This window comes from Trachypithecus francoisi, unplaced genomic scaffold (genome assembly GCF_009764315.1).
Source record: "Trachypithecus francoisi isolate TF-2019V2 unplaced genomic scaffold, Tfra_2.0 Lachesis_group18, whole genome shotgun sequence".
NCBI lineage: Eukaryota > Metazoa > Chordata > Mammalia > Primates > Cercopithecidae > Trachypithecus > Trachypithecus francoisi.
This window is the reverse complement of record NW_022681463.1, coordinates 68716587-68733710: the sequence shown is the minus strand read 5'-3', so window position 1 is coordinate 68733710 and position 17124 is coordinate 68716587. Positions and strand designations below refer to the sequence as shown.

At 39.2% G+C, this 17124-nt stretch overlaps 1 protein-coding gene across 16 annotated transcripts in view; it reads right to left on the bottom strand.

Moving 5' to 3' along the window:
• The window catches only part of RCBTB2 (RCC1 and BTB domain containing protein 2), a 45148-nt gene extending 28499 nt beyond the window's left edge, over nucleotides 1–16649 (bottom strand). For 2 of the 16 annotated variants that reach the window (XM_033176896.1, XM_033176905.1), the window contains exons 1-4: nucleotides 16421–16649; nucleotides 7848–7946; nucleotides 5520–5615; nucleotides 5110–5174 (exon numbers count right to left, since the gene is read on the bottom strand). In XM_033176896.1, the coding sequence (XP_033032787.1) occupies nucleotides 5110–5151 (42 nt within the window). In that variant the 5' untranslated portion in view covers nucleotides 5152–5174; nucleotides 5520–5615; nucleotides 7848–7946; nucleotides 16421–16649. Of the gene's footprint in view, nucleotides 1–5109; nucleotides 5175–5519; nucleotides 5616–7847; nucleotides 7947–16052; nucleotides 16382–16420 lie in introns of those variants that run through there. The other 14 variants (XM_033176893.1, XM_033176906.1, XM_033176907.1 and 11 more) reach the window with 12 other exon arrangements.
• Nucleotides 16650–17124: the final 475 nt, after the last annotated feature.

Below are 17124 nucleotides of genomic sequence, written 5' to 3'. Positions count from 1 at the left end.
CTCAAGTCCACACTACCAACTTAGCAAGCCTCCCCTGTCCTCATTACCATGAATTTCTCTGGGGCCACCTTCACAGACTCCTGAGTATACTTCAGGAGGACAGAGACCAAGTCTTTTACCACCATGTCATCCATCCCTTGAATGGAGCTAACAATGCAATACACACCTTTGTGTTGGTGAAATGAACAAGTAAATGTTTGAATGGCTGTGACTCATTTCTGGATTCACAGCCCTCCTTTCCATCCCATCCTCTGTAACTCCTTCACATGGAAGCCATTCCGAAAACTGGGCCCCAAATCCCTGCTCCTGGCTCCAGAGCTCTCCATTTCTACACCTGAGCCATATCATCAAACACAACTTTGTTACTAGTTCTCAAACTTTTTTTTTTTTTTTTTTTGAGGCGGAGTCTCGCTCTGTCGCCCGACTGGAGTGCATGGCCAGATCTCAGCTCACTGCAAGCTCCGCCTCCCGGGTTTACGCCATTCTCCTGCCTCACCTCCCGAGTACTGGGACTACAGGCGCCCGCCACCTCGCCCGGCTAGTTTTTGTATTTTTAGTAGAGACGGGGTTTCACCGTGTTAGCCAGGATGGTCTTGATCTCCTGACCTCGTGATCCGCCCATCTCGCCTCCCAAAGTGCTGGGATTACAGGCTTGAGCCACCGCGCCTGGCCTAAGTTCTCAAACTTTTAAGTTTCCTTCTGATCATGGCCAACGGTATTAACTTATGGCCAAAGTGAAGTCTGCAGTCAGTAAAGGGAAGCTAAGATGCATGGAGCAGCTGTCCCAATGGCCACTGGACCTAGAGCAAAAACAAGCAGAGCCACCAGCTTTTTTCTTGTAAATAAAGCTTTGTTTTCAGGTTTCTATCTTTTCTGAATAATCTTCGTGGCACTATTGAATGCTGTGGCTAAACAGAACTCAAAAGATAATTTTCCAAGAAACCCGAAGAAACCCCAGAGAGGAGCTGCAGTGGGTTGAATGGTTTCCCCTTGAAGTCCAGATCCACCTAGAACCTCAGAAGGTGACTTTGTTTGGAAATAGGGTCTTTGCAGATGTAATGAGTTAAGATGGAGTCATAGTGGATTAGAGTGGGCCCTACGTCCAATGACTAATGTCTTTATAAGAAGACGAGAGGGCACACAGTGACACACAGGGAAAAAGGCCAGGTGACAACAGAGACAGGGACTGCAGTGATACATCTGGAAGTCAAGGAGCAGCAAGGATGACTGGGGGCCACCACCAGAAGCTGAGAATTCCTCCTGAGAGATACTGAGGGAGCATCACCCTGATGATGCCTTGATTTCAGACTTCTAGCCTCCAGAACTGTGAGAAAAGACATTGTTGTTGTTCGAATTGTACTCATTTGTTACAGCAGCCCCGAGAAACTAACAGAGAAGCCAAGCAGCTTGTCCCTGCTATCAGCATCGCCCTGTGAGTTAACGGCAGAGCGTGTAGCAGGGCCAAGCTCTCCTGATGCCAAATCCAGTCACGTTCCCTCACAGGCCACTTGGATCACAAGACCTTGCCCTAGGAAAAACACCTGTTATCTTTTAGGCAACACCAACAGTTGGTTCTCCCATTCACTTTTGAAACAGTGCTTACTGTTTCTGCATTTACTTTAGTTACAGAGTACTTTGCAAAAAAAAAAAAAATATATATATATATATATATTATATATATATATATATTAGAGGTAGGAAAATCCACAGGCATTCCCTACAGGACAACCTTAATTTGGAATTTGGAATTCAAAAAAAAAACTCACATATGTAAGAGGTTACCGTTATATGCAAGTGTAAAACTATCTCCCCAATTTTATTATATATATATATTTTAGGAACACACAGTGTTCTATGGTGATGTGACATTAATCTAGGAATCCAAGAATCTTTATTTAAAATTTTTATTTCTTCTCTGTGACACCTGGTTTACTGAAAAAAAGAGCAACTTGCCCAAGGCCATGATAGAGCTAAGGAAGGAATTTTGTTACGTTAGTTTTTAGTTAAGTTTCTACTTTAAATTACCCCACCATCCAACATCATGAAGAAATCTCATTTTCTATGAGGTCTTCATTTTTAAGTTTTTTCCTATTTTAAGCCTGTAAATTTCCAAAAGAACAAGGTTTAGGAAGTGGAAGTGGAACAAGTATTTAACGTAGATGTATTAATAATCTAATAATGTTTATATCTTATTTCTCATCTTCACAACAATTGTAGGACATAGATATTATTATCCTCATGTTACCTATGGGGAAACTGGGGCACAGGGAGACTAAGTAATCTTCCAAGATCACTAGCTTCTCAGTGGACGAGCCAGATTAAAGCCCAGAGTTCTTTCCACATATCATCTGATTGCTGAGTAAAAAGTTGACATAAACTGTGATACTGCTGGTAGACCTAGTGTTTGCTTGCATTTGCAGGGCTTTGGCTATTCTCAGACTCCGTAAGGAACAGGCAATAATGCCTACTGTGGGCTGTCTTCCACGAACAGCACAGTTGGAAAGACACAATGACTATTTCATTTTTCCCTTGCAAGCAGAGTTTTGTATTTCATCCTGCTCTGCTATTAAATCAAGTGGTTTTCTGGATGTCTAGAATCAGGCTGTAAGTCCCAGCCAGCTCTTACACACCTGTCTACAAATGGTTAGTTCTAGGCTTTCTTCCTGGCCCACCTGTATAAAAACCTATGGTACCCAGCCCGTAACTCTACTGGCTACTGGGATTCTAATACGTGTTTTCTTTAATGAAACCTCCAGTCTGTAAGTTTTATGAAATGATGCTACAAGTCAGGAGAATGTGGGATCTGATAGTATCATTGACTAAGATACAAAAATAAGACATGATCATTCCCTTCAAGGAGGTCACAATTTAATAGAAAACAAATAATTACAATATAACCTGAGTACAACAGAGATGTGAATACATTGCTTTTAATGTCTGGCAGAAGGCTGGCTGTTGGAAGTTAGTCATCAAAGACTCGATTTTTAAGTTTGTTAGGGCAACTATTACATAGGGAACTGATGACTAAATTCATAAAATGCACATATTTGCATTTTTTGAAGTACATATTTAATACAGGCTGAGCATCCCTAATTCAAAAATCTGAATCCAAAACCCAAAACTTTTTCGGCACCAATTTTGATGCTCAAAGGTCCTGCTCAAAGGAAATGTTCATTGGAGCATTTCAGATTTCAGGTTTTCAGATTAAAGATACTCAACTGGTAAATACAAAGCAAATATTCCAAAATTTAAAAAAAAATCTGAAATCCAAACGCTTCTGGTCCCAAGCATTTCGGATAAGGGATACTCTACCTGTGTCAGTCTCAAGGAATTACAGCATCTTTGTTCAGAGAAGCAACATACATTCTTCTGTCCAGCACACTCATGAGACAATGTAGGATGCACACAAGAGTCCCCCATAGGAGCCTCAGTCTATCTGCAGTCATTCTGCATGACAGCAGCTGTCTCTGCAGAATGACCCAATCAACTCCATGCCCCACTGTCAAGTAAGAAACTGGCTGAGCAAGAGCCAAGTGTGGTCAATAGAAAAATCTGTATGGGGAAAAAAGCACTACTAAGGAATGAGAGCATGGCAATATGGTGTCCCTAGAATTCAGTCCTGGTCTGGCACAGGTAACCCTCCCTACTGCAAATAACACTGCCGCAGGTGATAATTAACCCAGGCCGGCTTTCTTTTACTACTTTTCTCACACCTAGTCCAACTCCCCTTCCTTCAAGATCTGGCGTCTGTTTGGGAAATGTCAAGTCCTGAAATTTTAATATTAGCTCAAGGAAAACATAATTAAGGAAATACATCTGCCACAAAATTAGAGGCCAAATTGCACCTTCTTTTTCCTTTGAGTGAGTGATACCTGTATAACTATGCTTCTCTAGCAATATGAAGAATCGAGTGTATAACCATACTTCACTTAATTACAGACAACTACCAAGTTGTTGCAATTCAATTTAAAATACAGTATATTTAAAGAAAATCAAAATTACATGCTAGGCATACCTAGCAAAAAAGAGTTAAGAAAAAATGCCAACACTTCACCTTTTGAGTACTTCCTAGCATTAGAACAATTTGTATATATTCATTATATTCATTATATCTTATAAATATATTCACTATATAGTATTCATTATATTGTAAATATTTTCATTCATTATAACACTTCGTATATATATTTGTATATGTTCAATCACTATGTAGTTATAATACTGTAATTTCATTGCTGATTCTGTGAATCTATTCTTTATTTTATGAAACCTGTTCCTAGGAAAAATTAAGAATTTTTCTGCTAACATTTTGTGAGACTCTCGAGTTCTATACATTACTTTTGTAAGCTACTTTTAGACTTTCCTACAAGAGTTCACAAAGGAACACTTAAGTCTGCACATGGTAATGCTACAGTTTAGTTTCAAAAGCTTTGCCATCTTTGTACACGATGATGGCTTTGCATAATTCTTTACAGTTTCATTGAATTTTGACCTGATTTTATTAAATAAGTATGGGAAACTGACAAAAGTTAATAGTGACAGTTAATATTAAGTTGTTAATAGCAATAAGCAGATATTTTGTAAATTTAACAAAATAACACAAGATAGAAATCAATATGCATGCAGGAAGATGTGAGGCTTTTAACATCAACTGGACACTAAGTGGACTTAAGCTGGTTAACTGTCATGTTCAGATGTGATGGAGAAAGAAATTAAAGAATGTCTATGATGAATTGAGAACATATCATCTAAGATCAGACAGTTTATAATTTTAAAAATCTCTGGGAATGGGATAAACACTGGTCAACTCACAGCCTCTTGCAGGCCAGCACTGTCTGAAGGTAGGGGATGGCCTTCCTGCCTCATCCATCACTGTCACCATCTCTGGGAGCCCTTTCTCTGCACCTCAGGCATATTGGTTCCCTGCTGGCCCCTTCAGCATTCTCCATACCCACAACAATTATCTGCTGGCATCTCAGTGATGACACTGTGAGCTCCTCAAAGATAGATAGTATCTCATTGATCTTCCTATCGGTGACCAACAGATGCTTCATGACGTATGTTTCATGCGACAGAACACACATGCTCCAAGGGCATGATTTTTCTAACCTTGCCACTGTCTCCAGAGAAAACAGGAAGTTCTTCTTCCATACGGACTCAGTCCTGGGCAGTCCCTGAGGAAAAAGTATGTGGTAAAATCAGGATCCCTTATGTTCGATGGAACTAGGCAGGTTAAAATTACTTTACTGCCAATTAGCAGAGAAAATAAGCTAAGCTCAAATGTTGTGAAAGGAAGATAAAGGAATTAAGCTTTAGGCATGGGAATTACCAGCTACAAAACTCCAAAAATGTTTGAACTGTTCTGGAACTACTGGATGGCCTCTTATGGGAATCTTCCTGCTGAGGTCTGAAAAAGTAGTCTCAAAATATACATGGGTCCTTAAGACTACAAAGGAAATGAGTAGAAACTTTTCATTTTAGAGTTGACTTCCTATGATAAGGAAAAATAAATTTTAGACCTTGGTCAACTTTTCTCTGGTATTGGAAAGTTCCAAATCACTGGGAAGAGCAGACATCAATTCTCAGTTCCACAGAAGAATATGTGATTTGCTAAGCTGGAAAAAAAAAAAAGGAGAAATGAATGAAAATGATGAAAAAAATGAATGAATGAATGTGGCTTTGTTATTCTGGACTTAATGAAAAATCTGAAACAACAGCCAACCAATATGTAGCAATGCATTGAATGCTCTTGCCTTAATAACCATGCTAACATCACCTACTTTCTACCAGGTAGAAGTAACAGCAGGAGCAGCTCTAGCAGAAGCTATGCAATATGTCTGGACTGTGGTTCAATAATTACAAGGTTAACTATTTCATCACTAAAAATAAATAAAAATAAAATAATCTCTGTCTTCCAAAAAGCAATTTAATAAGGCTGTATTTAATGATGTTGCTTTTTCTAATTCATGAGGTGGGGTCCATTTTCTTAAAAACAATCTTTTATTTCAGGTACTAACATCAGAACATTTTATCTGATATTTTCTACAGTAGAGTGAGAGCCCCATAATAGACAGATTAAAAACAATAATCAAAATATGGCCAAGTCTAAACAGTGTTCCTTATCAATGTTTTCTATGCCCTTGAAGATATTAGTAATTTTTTTCCTCAGCTATAAAAAGATCTCGCAGAATATGAGGAATCATAATTTATTCAGAATTATTATAACTTAAAATTATGAAAATTAATAGCAAATTATTATTTACAACGTTTGGAAACAAGTAAAAAAGATATGCTTGCTTTTAAGAAGATCATTTAGAAGTTTCTCACTTAAAAATGTATAAACCAATCTGATTGATGATATGGAAAGATATTTTGCCATTTTAATTAATACTACATATTATCTATGGCATCTTAGCAGATCTGTTAAAATCCTCATTTTCTCTAAGACCCAGCATGACTGCCACTGAGATTTACATCAGTATGGATCCTGATTACCCAAATGGGCTGGCACCTCTTCTCTGTATTTCCACAGCAGTTTTTTGTTTTGTTTTTAACTACATTGATGGCACTTTTCAAATTCTGCCTCATATGACAGTTATTCTTGTATGATGTATCTTCTCTATTAATTGGTAAGCTCTTCAAAAGGGCAGACGATGATTCCTTCATTGCCACAGCCCATGGATTAGAGTAAAACACAACGTATTTATAGAAAGCATCCTTAGAACCCAGCTTTGTGTATATTAGAACTGGCCTGTACCAAAGATCCCTCTCTTTCTCCTTCATCCTACCAGGAAACACCTTTTCCATATTTGCCCCAAGTTTCCTGGAATAAGGAGAGGAGAAGAAAGAGGGAGAGAAGAGAAAAAACGAAAAGGGACCAAGTAGAGATGTGACTGCCCCTCACTGTACTACTCTAGGCCCCTTTCGTTCCTAGCAGAAGGGAAATCTTGCTAATGTGCAAAATCATGAAAAAGTGATCCTGGGCTTTTGAATAGGACAAAACCTCTTTTCAGTGTCTTTCATCAATTTCAAGTATAATGAAACTCTTTAAAATTAGAATGGTGGGAACATAAGCCATTCTGTTTATCTGACATCAGGTTAAGACATAATTGCATGTATGTCATGGAAATTACCACATTCAAAGAAATGACATGCAGGATTCAATTTGGATGAAATATAAGACTAACATAATTTCATATTAGTCAATCAGAAAGTCCTTCAAGATTTAAAAATAAATCAAGATTAATTACTATTGTATACTACTACTAAAAAGTCTTTTGAATTTTTTAGCATTGTAGGAGATGGTTGGCTTTTTTTTTTTACATTATTTCAATGTGATGCATACATAATAGAGAAAACTAGCACCCCCAATTTGCATGTATAGTTTGTGCAATACATGTGGAGATTACCTTACCCTGTTATCCATGTGATTTCATCAGGCTACTAACAATAGGTTGATATACATACTTAAAATAACAATTCACAATATTCATACAGTAAGCCATATCCATGATGTGATAAAATGTATTCTAAATGACAACAGCAATAATAACAGTAAAAATAAAGTTATTCTGTGCCAGGCACTAAGTGCCTCACCTTATCTCATTTAATCTTTATAATATCCAAATGAAACAGGTTAATCATTGCCTCCATTTTATTCACACATTTCAGTAACGTGACCAACAGTGTCAGAGCCAGTATTAGAACCGGGACTATTCCAAAGCCCTTGTTTTGGGACCCTCCACTGTATTTCAGGGCTAGATACTTTAAGATTTTCTTGCGTACATTCTCAATAGTTTTATTTTATACTGACTGGCTGGGAGCATTCCCTCCAAACACTTTTGTACCTGATTGTTTTAAATTTCTGGAACCCAGTATTCAGTCATCTTTAATCCTGCTCCTTTTTGATCCTTGTAAAGTTGTCTTCTAGAGCAAAGTTAATGTGACTGGATATATAAATACATAAATAAATTCTATTAGAGAAAAACAGAAGGAAAAGAATACACTATCTTGCACATTTAACAATCCATTCTTTATCTGCGAAAAATACAGTTTAAAAATTGTATCGGTGCTATCTACTATTAAAAAGTCAGCAGCAGAGATGCTCTATTATAAAAATGTTAAAGTTATAAAATGTAACTTTTGAATATCATACTTTATAAGCTTCAGGAGAGGGTTTAAACAATCTGGACACTGAAACATATGAAAAAATGTACACTAAGGCAAATTTAATCTATAGTATTTCCATACAGAAAATAAGAGAGAATCCATGTGGAAATGTAAAAAAAAAGCAAAACTTTCGAACTTTTAGAAGTATAGAAATATCTTCATGACCTCAGAGCAGTTAAAGATTTCATAAATATGACAAGAAAGCATAAACCACACAGAAAAGAGCAGTAAATATGAACAAAGGCAAAAATATGCCACAGAATGGGGGTCGGTATTTGTAACATACATAATGGACAGCTTGGAAAGGATTCATATACAAAATATATAAAGAATGCCTGTAAATCAATTAAGAATAAAACAAATGACACAATTCAAAAGTGAACAAAGGATCCATGCAATTCACAGAAGAATAAATTAATAAACATATTAAAAGATACTCAAGTTCACCACCTTATTTATCATAGAAATGCAACCACAATGAGATAGATCTCTTTTATCAGATCAGCAAAAGTTCAAGGGGGACAATTCCCCAGTGCTGGTGAGGATGTAGATGAGAAGGCACACTCATATACACTGCTAGAAGGAATGTAAATTGGTACAATCACTCTACAGAACAGTTCAACAATATTTAGACCACAGCAGTCTTTCCATCTTTTTTTGACATGTATACATAACTGAAACAAAAATTTCACAAAATAATTCGTACTCCTCCTACATGAGATGCTTGATATCTTTTCTATTTTTTCTACTTTATGCTATTTTATTCTACCCTACTCTATCGTATTTTATCCTGTTCAATTTCATTTTAAAAGAAAATGCTGATCTCAGCCCACTAATTTCCAGATCACTAGCAAGTCCTGCAATTTTAGCAACACTGCCCTAGATAAACTCTAGAGCATACACACAAATATTCCCAACAGCAAAAAGCAAGAAAGTGCAAAGGAATTGATCAACAGAACCAATGAACTGTGGCATACGCATACTATGCAGCTATTAAAACAAATTATCTAGAATCAAAACAGGTATATCTACAAAACAGTGTTCACCAAAATCACTATGTCACAAAATGATACATATGGTATACTATTTGATACAATTTTAAAACATGCAGAAGACAATACCATTTTAACATGTTATGGATACCAACATATGCCTGGCTAGACTTTGATGGGAAATTTTTCATGGGGAAGTTTTGGTGGAGGAAATACCAAAGATAAAAGGTCCCACGTAACTGTCAATAAACTGGTGTGCTACAGCTTTTCCATCTGACAAGATGGCTTTCAAGACTTTGAGCTTAAATTAATCATCTCAGGATGCAGAGATTAAGGTTACCCCATGTTAAAGAAAATAAACTCTTAAAATGAGAATTCCATCATTCTAATTTTGCCTTTACCAAGGAAACGGAAATTCAATAAACGTTTGGTAATGAAAACTCATAATTTCTTTAGCCATCTATAAAATAAAATTGAATCAATACCCTAGGAAGGCCAGGCATGGTGGCTCACACCTGTAATCCCAGCACTTTGAGAATCGCTTGAGGTCCCCAAAAGTTTCAGACTAGCCTGGGCAACATAGGAAGACCCCGTCTCTACAGAAAACTTAAAAATTAGCTACATGTGGTAGTACACACCTGTAGTCCCAGCTACGCCGGAGGCTAAGATAGGTGGATGGCTTGAGCCCGGATGTCAAGGCTTCAGTGAACCATGATTGCACCACTACACTCGGCCCGGGTGCCAAAGATCTTATCTCAAAAAATAAAAAATAAATAAATAAAAAATTTTTAAATGAGCTATGATCACACCACTGCACATCAGCCTAAGCAACAGAGCAAGACTCCGTCCCTAAAAAAATAAAAATAGGCCGGGCACGGTGGCTCATGTGTAATCCCAACACTTTGGGAAGCAGAGGCGGGAGGATTAATTGAGGTCAGGAATTTGAGGCCAGCCTGGCCAACATGGTGAAACCCCATCTCTACTAAAAATACAAAAATTAGCCAGGAGTAAGGGTGTGTGCCTGTAATCCAAGCTACTTGGGAGACTGAGGCAGGAGAGTCACTTGAACCCAGAAGGCAGAGGTTACCGTGATCCAAGATCACACCACTGCACCCCAGCCTGGGTGACAGAGTGAGACTCCATCTCAAAAAATAATAATAATAAATAGATTTTTTAAATAGGAGGATTAAATAACATTCCAATGAGTAGTATTTATACTATTGTACCTGTAAGAAAAATCCAAAATAGGAAAAATAATGTTTAATATCAGTGTATTAAAACGGCAAAAATGTGCTTTCTACTTATGGTCTAAATCTCCTTACAAACGTCCCCTTTTCTGCATAGGAGGGCAATGTTTCTTGTAGAACCAGGGCAAAAGCTGGCAACAGTATTGGGAAGATTTTCTTCACAGTGACAGTGTTACAGCATAAGATCATCTCATATGATCTTATTATGGGATGACAGTAAGATTATCTTACTATATGTTACTTTATTAGATTTTCCCTTATATGTTTGTTTTGGGATATATGACTTGGCTCATATATATATGATATATAGTTATTTATATTAAAAGGTGCTTTGTTCTTTGCAAAACAGTCTCTTATGTATTTCCTCATTTTATTCAAATGTAACCTAAAACTGTTTTTACAGAATCTTATTGTACTAATATCTGCCTTTCAATATAAATAGAAAATAGAATGATAAGTACCCTCTCCAAGCAGAAGCTCCCACCACTGATCTCTTCTTTAAAGGTTCCAAATGGGACACTCAGGGGCCAGTATTTCAAGTCTGTACAAAAGTAACGTTTCAAAGCCAAATATATATCAAGTAAGGTAATCTGCCACATGGTATTTCCTATTTCAGCTGTTTTCCTAATTGTATGGCTCAATAATTTATTTTTAAAGTATCCCTGTTTGGGGCAGATAACTCCTTATTTCCATATATTCTATGCTGAGAGTTTTCTCTATACTCTTAAAAACTATGCAGTTGAAGACTACTGAACAAGGGGACGCTCTTTTGATAATGTGATAAACACATTCATTCTTAATCTTCACATAAAGTCAAATAATTCATTTCCCTGTGTAAAACATAAAACAGGTACATATTATTTTTGGTAAAGTAATCAGTATTAATCAGTGTATCTGCTACAAAATGTGTTATATTACTTGGTAATACCTCTGACCTAAAAAATGAGTTAAGCTGCTTATGGGACATAGGTTCATTTGCCTAATTCATTTCAACAAATATTAATTCAGTGCCTGCAGTAGGCACTCAATTGAAAGCAAATACATGAGAGAAAACAGAATAACGTAGAGCAAAACAATATCCAGCTCTTAGGGGCTTGTGTCCACATTACCCCAACCCAATGGTAGGTTTTAAGTGCTGATATTTTGCAGTTAATCAGGGGCTTCTAAATGCTAATAATTCTTCTTTAGAAGTGATTCCAGAAGAAGGGGTGAAGAAGAAATAGTAATTCCTGCAGAGACGTCTCAGTGTTACATATTTTAAAATTCAACTTAATGAGATCAACTCTAAAGCTATGCTTGAGAAACACGTTAATATTTTTTAGTGTATGTGCTGCCGAAGCGAGCACGAGAAACACATTAATATTTTTTAGAATTCTCTCAATATAGAACTCTATGCTTAAAATTATCCCATCTGGGTGGGCAACACATTTGATGATGCTTTTATAATCAAAAGAAACAGGAAATTAAATAATATCTGTCTTTTAGGGTACCAGCATGCAGTTTACAGCATCAGTGTGTTAATGAGCTGCAGACCACATAAATTTCAATAGGATAATGATGGTTCCCAAATATATGCTTAGGTGAGTCATTAGATAGTATCTTTAATAGCTTTTTAAGGGTCATCTTCAAGTTATAAATAATATAAATACATATACAATAATAAAACATGATCCCAATTTTCACTTGCAAAAAAGGATAATGTTAGCTGTAATGTTAGCTCCACTTAAATGAGATGTCTAAAATCAATGACAAATAACAGTAAAATACCTACATGGCTAATTAAAATGGAACAATTATAAACAGTATGGACAAAACTTAAACACTAAAAGCATAACTAAAACTAGCACACGACCTCAGAGGAAATGATATTGCCATATGTTCAAGAAAAACAGAAAACTGTTGTGTAGAATACAGAAACACTGTTGCTATTTTAATTATTTGTTTTTTTAAAAAGTTTTCCAAATTTCAACAAGAGTGATGAGTCAGATCTTCAGTACAAAGCAAAGCAGTATTTAATTGAAAAGATTACTGAGATTGACAACTTCAGTCTTTTCAACCACACACAGCAAAAGCGTCATTTTCAAATATGAAAAATAATCAACACAAATGATAAAAATATTTTTGTTATATTAACTAATGTGAGTTGAGACTTGAGATCTCATTTGTAAATCCATTTTAAATCTAAGTCCTTATAGATTTAATCCAATTTTTCAAAAAAAATCTTAACACGCCTGTTACAGAGATCCTAATTGTTAAAGATCTTTGACCCACAGCATACCTATTCCTTCAACATGGCAGGCCCTCTTGGCCTTGGCTCATTTCCACTTGAGATTGGTTTTGTTCAGTATTATATACATGCATACATGCAGCATAATACAGGATATATTTATAATGCACTCAAAATTTGTTTTATTCACATACTATCTCCTACCGGTACTTGTTAGCTCAAAACATCTTCCATAGGGAAATATACATAAGAGATATTAGCTCAGGCCAACTAGCAAGGCTGAAGACATAAAAGAAACGCACTCTAATGTCAGATTAACGCTGAAAAATTATTATGGTTTAAGTTTCCTGGAAACCTTCACATTGTTAGAATGTGATCACCATGTGAACTGGACACATGTTCCTTCCAGACAATGAAAGCTCGAAGTATCATCTCAGCCTTCCATTGATGAACGTGATCAATATCCCTTACTAGGAGGCAAGCTATCCACTCCTTTGAAGTAAAATCTTCATGTGGACCTCTCTTTTAGTCTTTAACAAGAGTCCTTAATGTCACTCTGTAACCCCAATAATTCCTGGTCTCCAATCTCTCTTTTCCTGGACAATTTTAACCTGTAGCAATATTTATTTATATATTAGATGGGGTCTTACTCTATTGCCCAAGCTGGAGTGCAGTGGTGTGATCATGGCTCACTGCAGCCTCAACCTTCCCGGCTCAAGTGATCTTCTCACTACAGCCTCCCAAGTAGCTGAAACTACAGGTGTGTGCCACCACACCTGGCTAATTTTTTGTTTGTTCGTTTGTTTTTCTGTAGAGACAAAGTTCTGCCATGTTGTCCAGGCTGGTCTCTAACTCCTAGGCTCAAGAAGATTTGACTGCCTCAGTCTCTCAAAGTGCTGGGATTACAGGTGAGCCACCACGCCCAGCCTGATTTGTAGTAATTTAAATCCAAGCAAACCTCAACAGTAGCAGTATCTTGGGGCATTTAAATTTCACTTTAATCAACTGATAAAACCACACTTGAATATGATAACTTTGTAGGGCATAAGCAAATTTCATGGAATCCTTACATTTATGGTCCTAGATTAATAATATTTTGGTGTTTGAACACCAAATATTTGTAATCTATGTAAGTAAAGGACATGAGGGGAAACACACTTTACTTTCTAAAATTATTCCTCTCCATCACTCTCTTTCTCTAAGCCTTCTTTAATTATGGATTGAAATTTAGTTAGGTTTATCCGGTTCATTCCGATACCTCTAAGAGAGGTCATTTAATACCTTACAGCATAATATCACACTGGGTGATTTAAGCTCCTCTCCTACACAGTTTCAAAAACAGAAAAGCAATGAACATTCTTAAAAAAGATCTTCACTAGTCATCCACAGTCAGAGGGACATTTGGAAGCAATCACAAAAAACGGTGGAGACAACAGACAGTTTTTCTCAGCACAATGTACATAGTTGTCTGGCTAGTCTCTTCCTTGTAAAAGTCCAGTGTCTTCATTTGATGTGCTAAGTTAAACTGTAAACTCCTGAATAATTTCAACTCTTATTTGGGAAAAAAACGTTTTTTTACCTATATACTATAAAAAATGGTGACATTTATCACAAGGGTCATGCTGTGGGTTCCCATAAAAGACATTGTAGAGCGTGATAAAGAACGTTTTCTCCCAGAACATTTATCTCCAAAACCCAGCTCTCCATGTTAAACATCACCTTTGGTTTATCCTTCAGACTCACCATATCCATGATGTTTAAAATTGCAACCCATACCTGCACTCCCAATTCCCTTTCTCTGTTCTCCTTTTTCATTTTTTTCATAGCGTTTGTAATTTTCTAACCTAATAAGCAAATATGGTTTTTATCATTCTTTGCTAGAATGGAAGCTCCAGAGGGAAGGGATCTTTGTCTCTTTTGTTCATTGATACATCCCAAGAACCAAGGACAGGACCTGACAGAAAATAAATTTTTGTTGAATAAATGAATGAATCTATGTTGAGTTCAGTACAAAAATATCTCTGGAGTAAGTTAGTTTCCAATTTTATTTCCACAATTAACAAATACCTTCTGAGCTTCAATTATGGTGGAGCTAGATTGATCATACCCTTACAAATACATAATATCAGATGGTGATTAAGTGCTACAAAGCCAAACTAGCAGTACAAGAGTTTGGAGAGTCAGCCATTTTAGGTGAGGTAGTCACCTCTCTGAAATGATGGCAATTGTTTCAAGACTTAAATGAAGTTCTGTGCCATGCAGATTTGGGAGGAGCGGGAAAGTGAGCATTGAACATACTGGAAATATCAAATGCAGAAGCCCTGGGGTGAGGGTCTGCTTGGCGAGCCCAGCAAGAACAATAAGGCCTGAGTGGTGGAAGTGGGGCATGCAAGAACCTTTCACTCTTGTTGCTTTTACCTGCTGCTTAATAACATGCATGTACCGTCTAGCAGGAAATAGATTACATTTCACCCAGAGTACTCATTCTCTGAGCCTAAATGGCTCTTCCAGCCCCCAAATCTGTATCAGCACATCATATAAGATTACAAGGCACACAGTAATGACATTGTTAGAAACTCTTCACAGTAGCCCCAGCAGTCACGAAACTGACTTAACTAAGACCCCCCCCCCCCCCCCGTCTAGTAAGGTATAAAGCCCAGCAGGAACACAATACTAGGAAGGTGCAAAGCCAGGAGGCTGAATAAAAGTTAAACAGTGACTGTCACTTTCGAGTCTGGGGGAAAGAGCAATGATCCAGGGCACTGTGAACTCAACCACTTTTATTCAGCTCTAACAAGGTAAGTCGCCAAGCGCGGTACAAAGTAGCTCCACGAAATGCATTTTGTTGTAGTCCTGGCCTCGAACTGTTGCAACATTTTATGTAATTTTTGCAAAGAACAAAAGCAAAAAGTTCTTCTAAATTCGCCTTCCAACTCAGTTCTTTCTCCGCCAAGACGGAGCGCTTGGGAAGTTTTCAATGTCTGAAAACCTCTATTTCCAGGGCTGAGCAGAGCAGTCATGTTGCGGCTTAAGACGCTCGGCGATTTCTTCCCCTCCCTCCACAGTTTCAAAACAGCTTCGCCTAACAAAGTCAAACTTTCCGCGCTATTCCTGGACATCAGGACCAAACGTCGAAAGCATATACTGCCACTGAGTTAGCGAGCCAGTCTGGGGCCCGGGACCTGGGGTACTAGATTTATGGGACTGGAGCCTAGGGGTCGAGGCGACAGAAATGAAAACATCAGCAATCTATGCAGTGTTGCGAGTTGGTTAGGAAGGCGAAACTCCAGGCAGGACGCTCCCCTGGGACCCGTGACGGCCCCGTCCCCCGCCCCAGCCGCACCGGACGCAGGAGCTTAAGTTGAGAGGCCTCTCGGCAGGTGATCATCCTGGAATGGCGCCAAACGGGACCCCTACCAGAGGACTCGCGCATGCGCAGCGCAGCCTGGGCCGGCAGCTTGGGCAGGATGTAGTCCCAGAGCAGCGCGCCGGCCCTACGCCAGAGGAATTGCGCATGCGCGGGGCAATCTCTGCCCGCGGCCTGGGCTGGGGTGTAGCTCCAGAACCTAGCCCCTAGCTCCCGCCAGCAGGTTTACGCATGCGCGGCGACGCCTAGGCCTGTGGCACTGTCGTGGCTCTAGTCCCCTGGGCCCCTCAGCGTTCTCTGGCGGGGAGGTCGGGCCGCACGGCGGGGAGGGATGGCCTGTCCCGGGGGTACCTGACAGCATCCCGCGTCACGGCCGCGATCCCCCTCGGCCTTCCACACCACTCCTCCACCCTCTTACCTCCGCGCAGGCCGGAGCCTCGTCCGCTCCGCCTCCTGGGTAGCGGTTACTGCACGGTCAGGGGCCCTGCGCCGCGACGACTTGGCGCCTCCCCCTGAAACGGCCCGGCCTCGGCGGGCTGCGCTCGGGTGCCCGGCCGACAGGGAAAGGAAGGGGGCGCAGATGAGGGGAGGGGGCTGGCGACGGCGCCTCGCCCCTCCTCTCCTCCCTAGGCTGCCCACCGCCGCCCCTCCCCTTTCTCGCAGACGCCCCCTCCCCTCGTAGTTGACCCCCGGGAGTGGACACCGCATCTCCAGCCCCGCTTTTTCAGGGAATTCCTCCGTGAGTCACCCCCACCTTCTCAAGGGTTATGTTCTCGCAAATCTTGGGAATTTGTGGATACCCGACCTAGAAGAATGAGGCGTGTATGATGCTGAGAGCAACCTTTTCCACAGCCCCTCTCCTCCAGCCTGCCCCAGCTTTTCTTCTGGGGGGTGCCCCTCCATCTGGGAGCTCCGACGTTTTCACCCCATTGCTTTGGGGCGGAAGTCCTGTAACCCCCTATAGTACAAATGCTGAAATAATGAGGGATGTGTGCTGGGGGGTTCGGTGGGGGTGACCTCAGTTACTTTGGGGCGAAGGGCTTCAGTAACAGCCACCTTCTCCCCTAATTATTATAATATTTTGCAGTAATTTATTATATTACACTGCACTTCTGTTGGCCT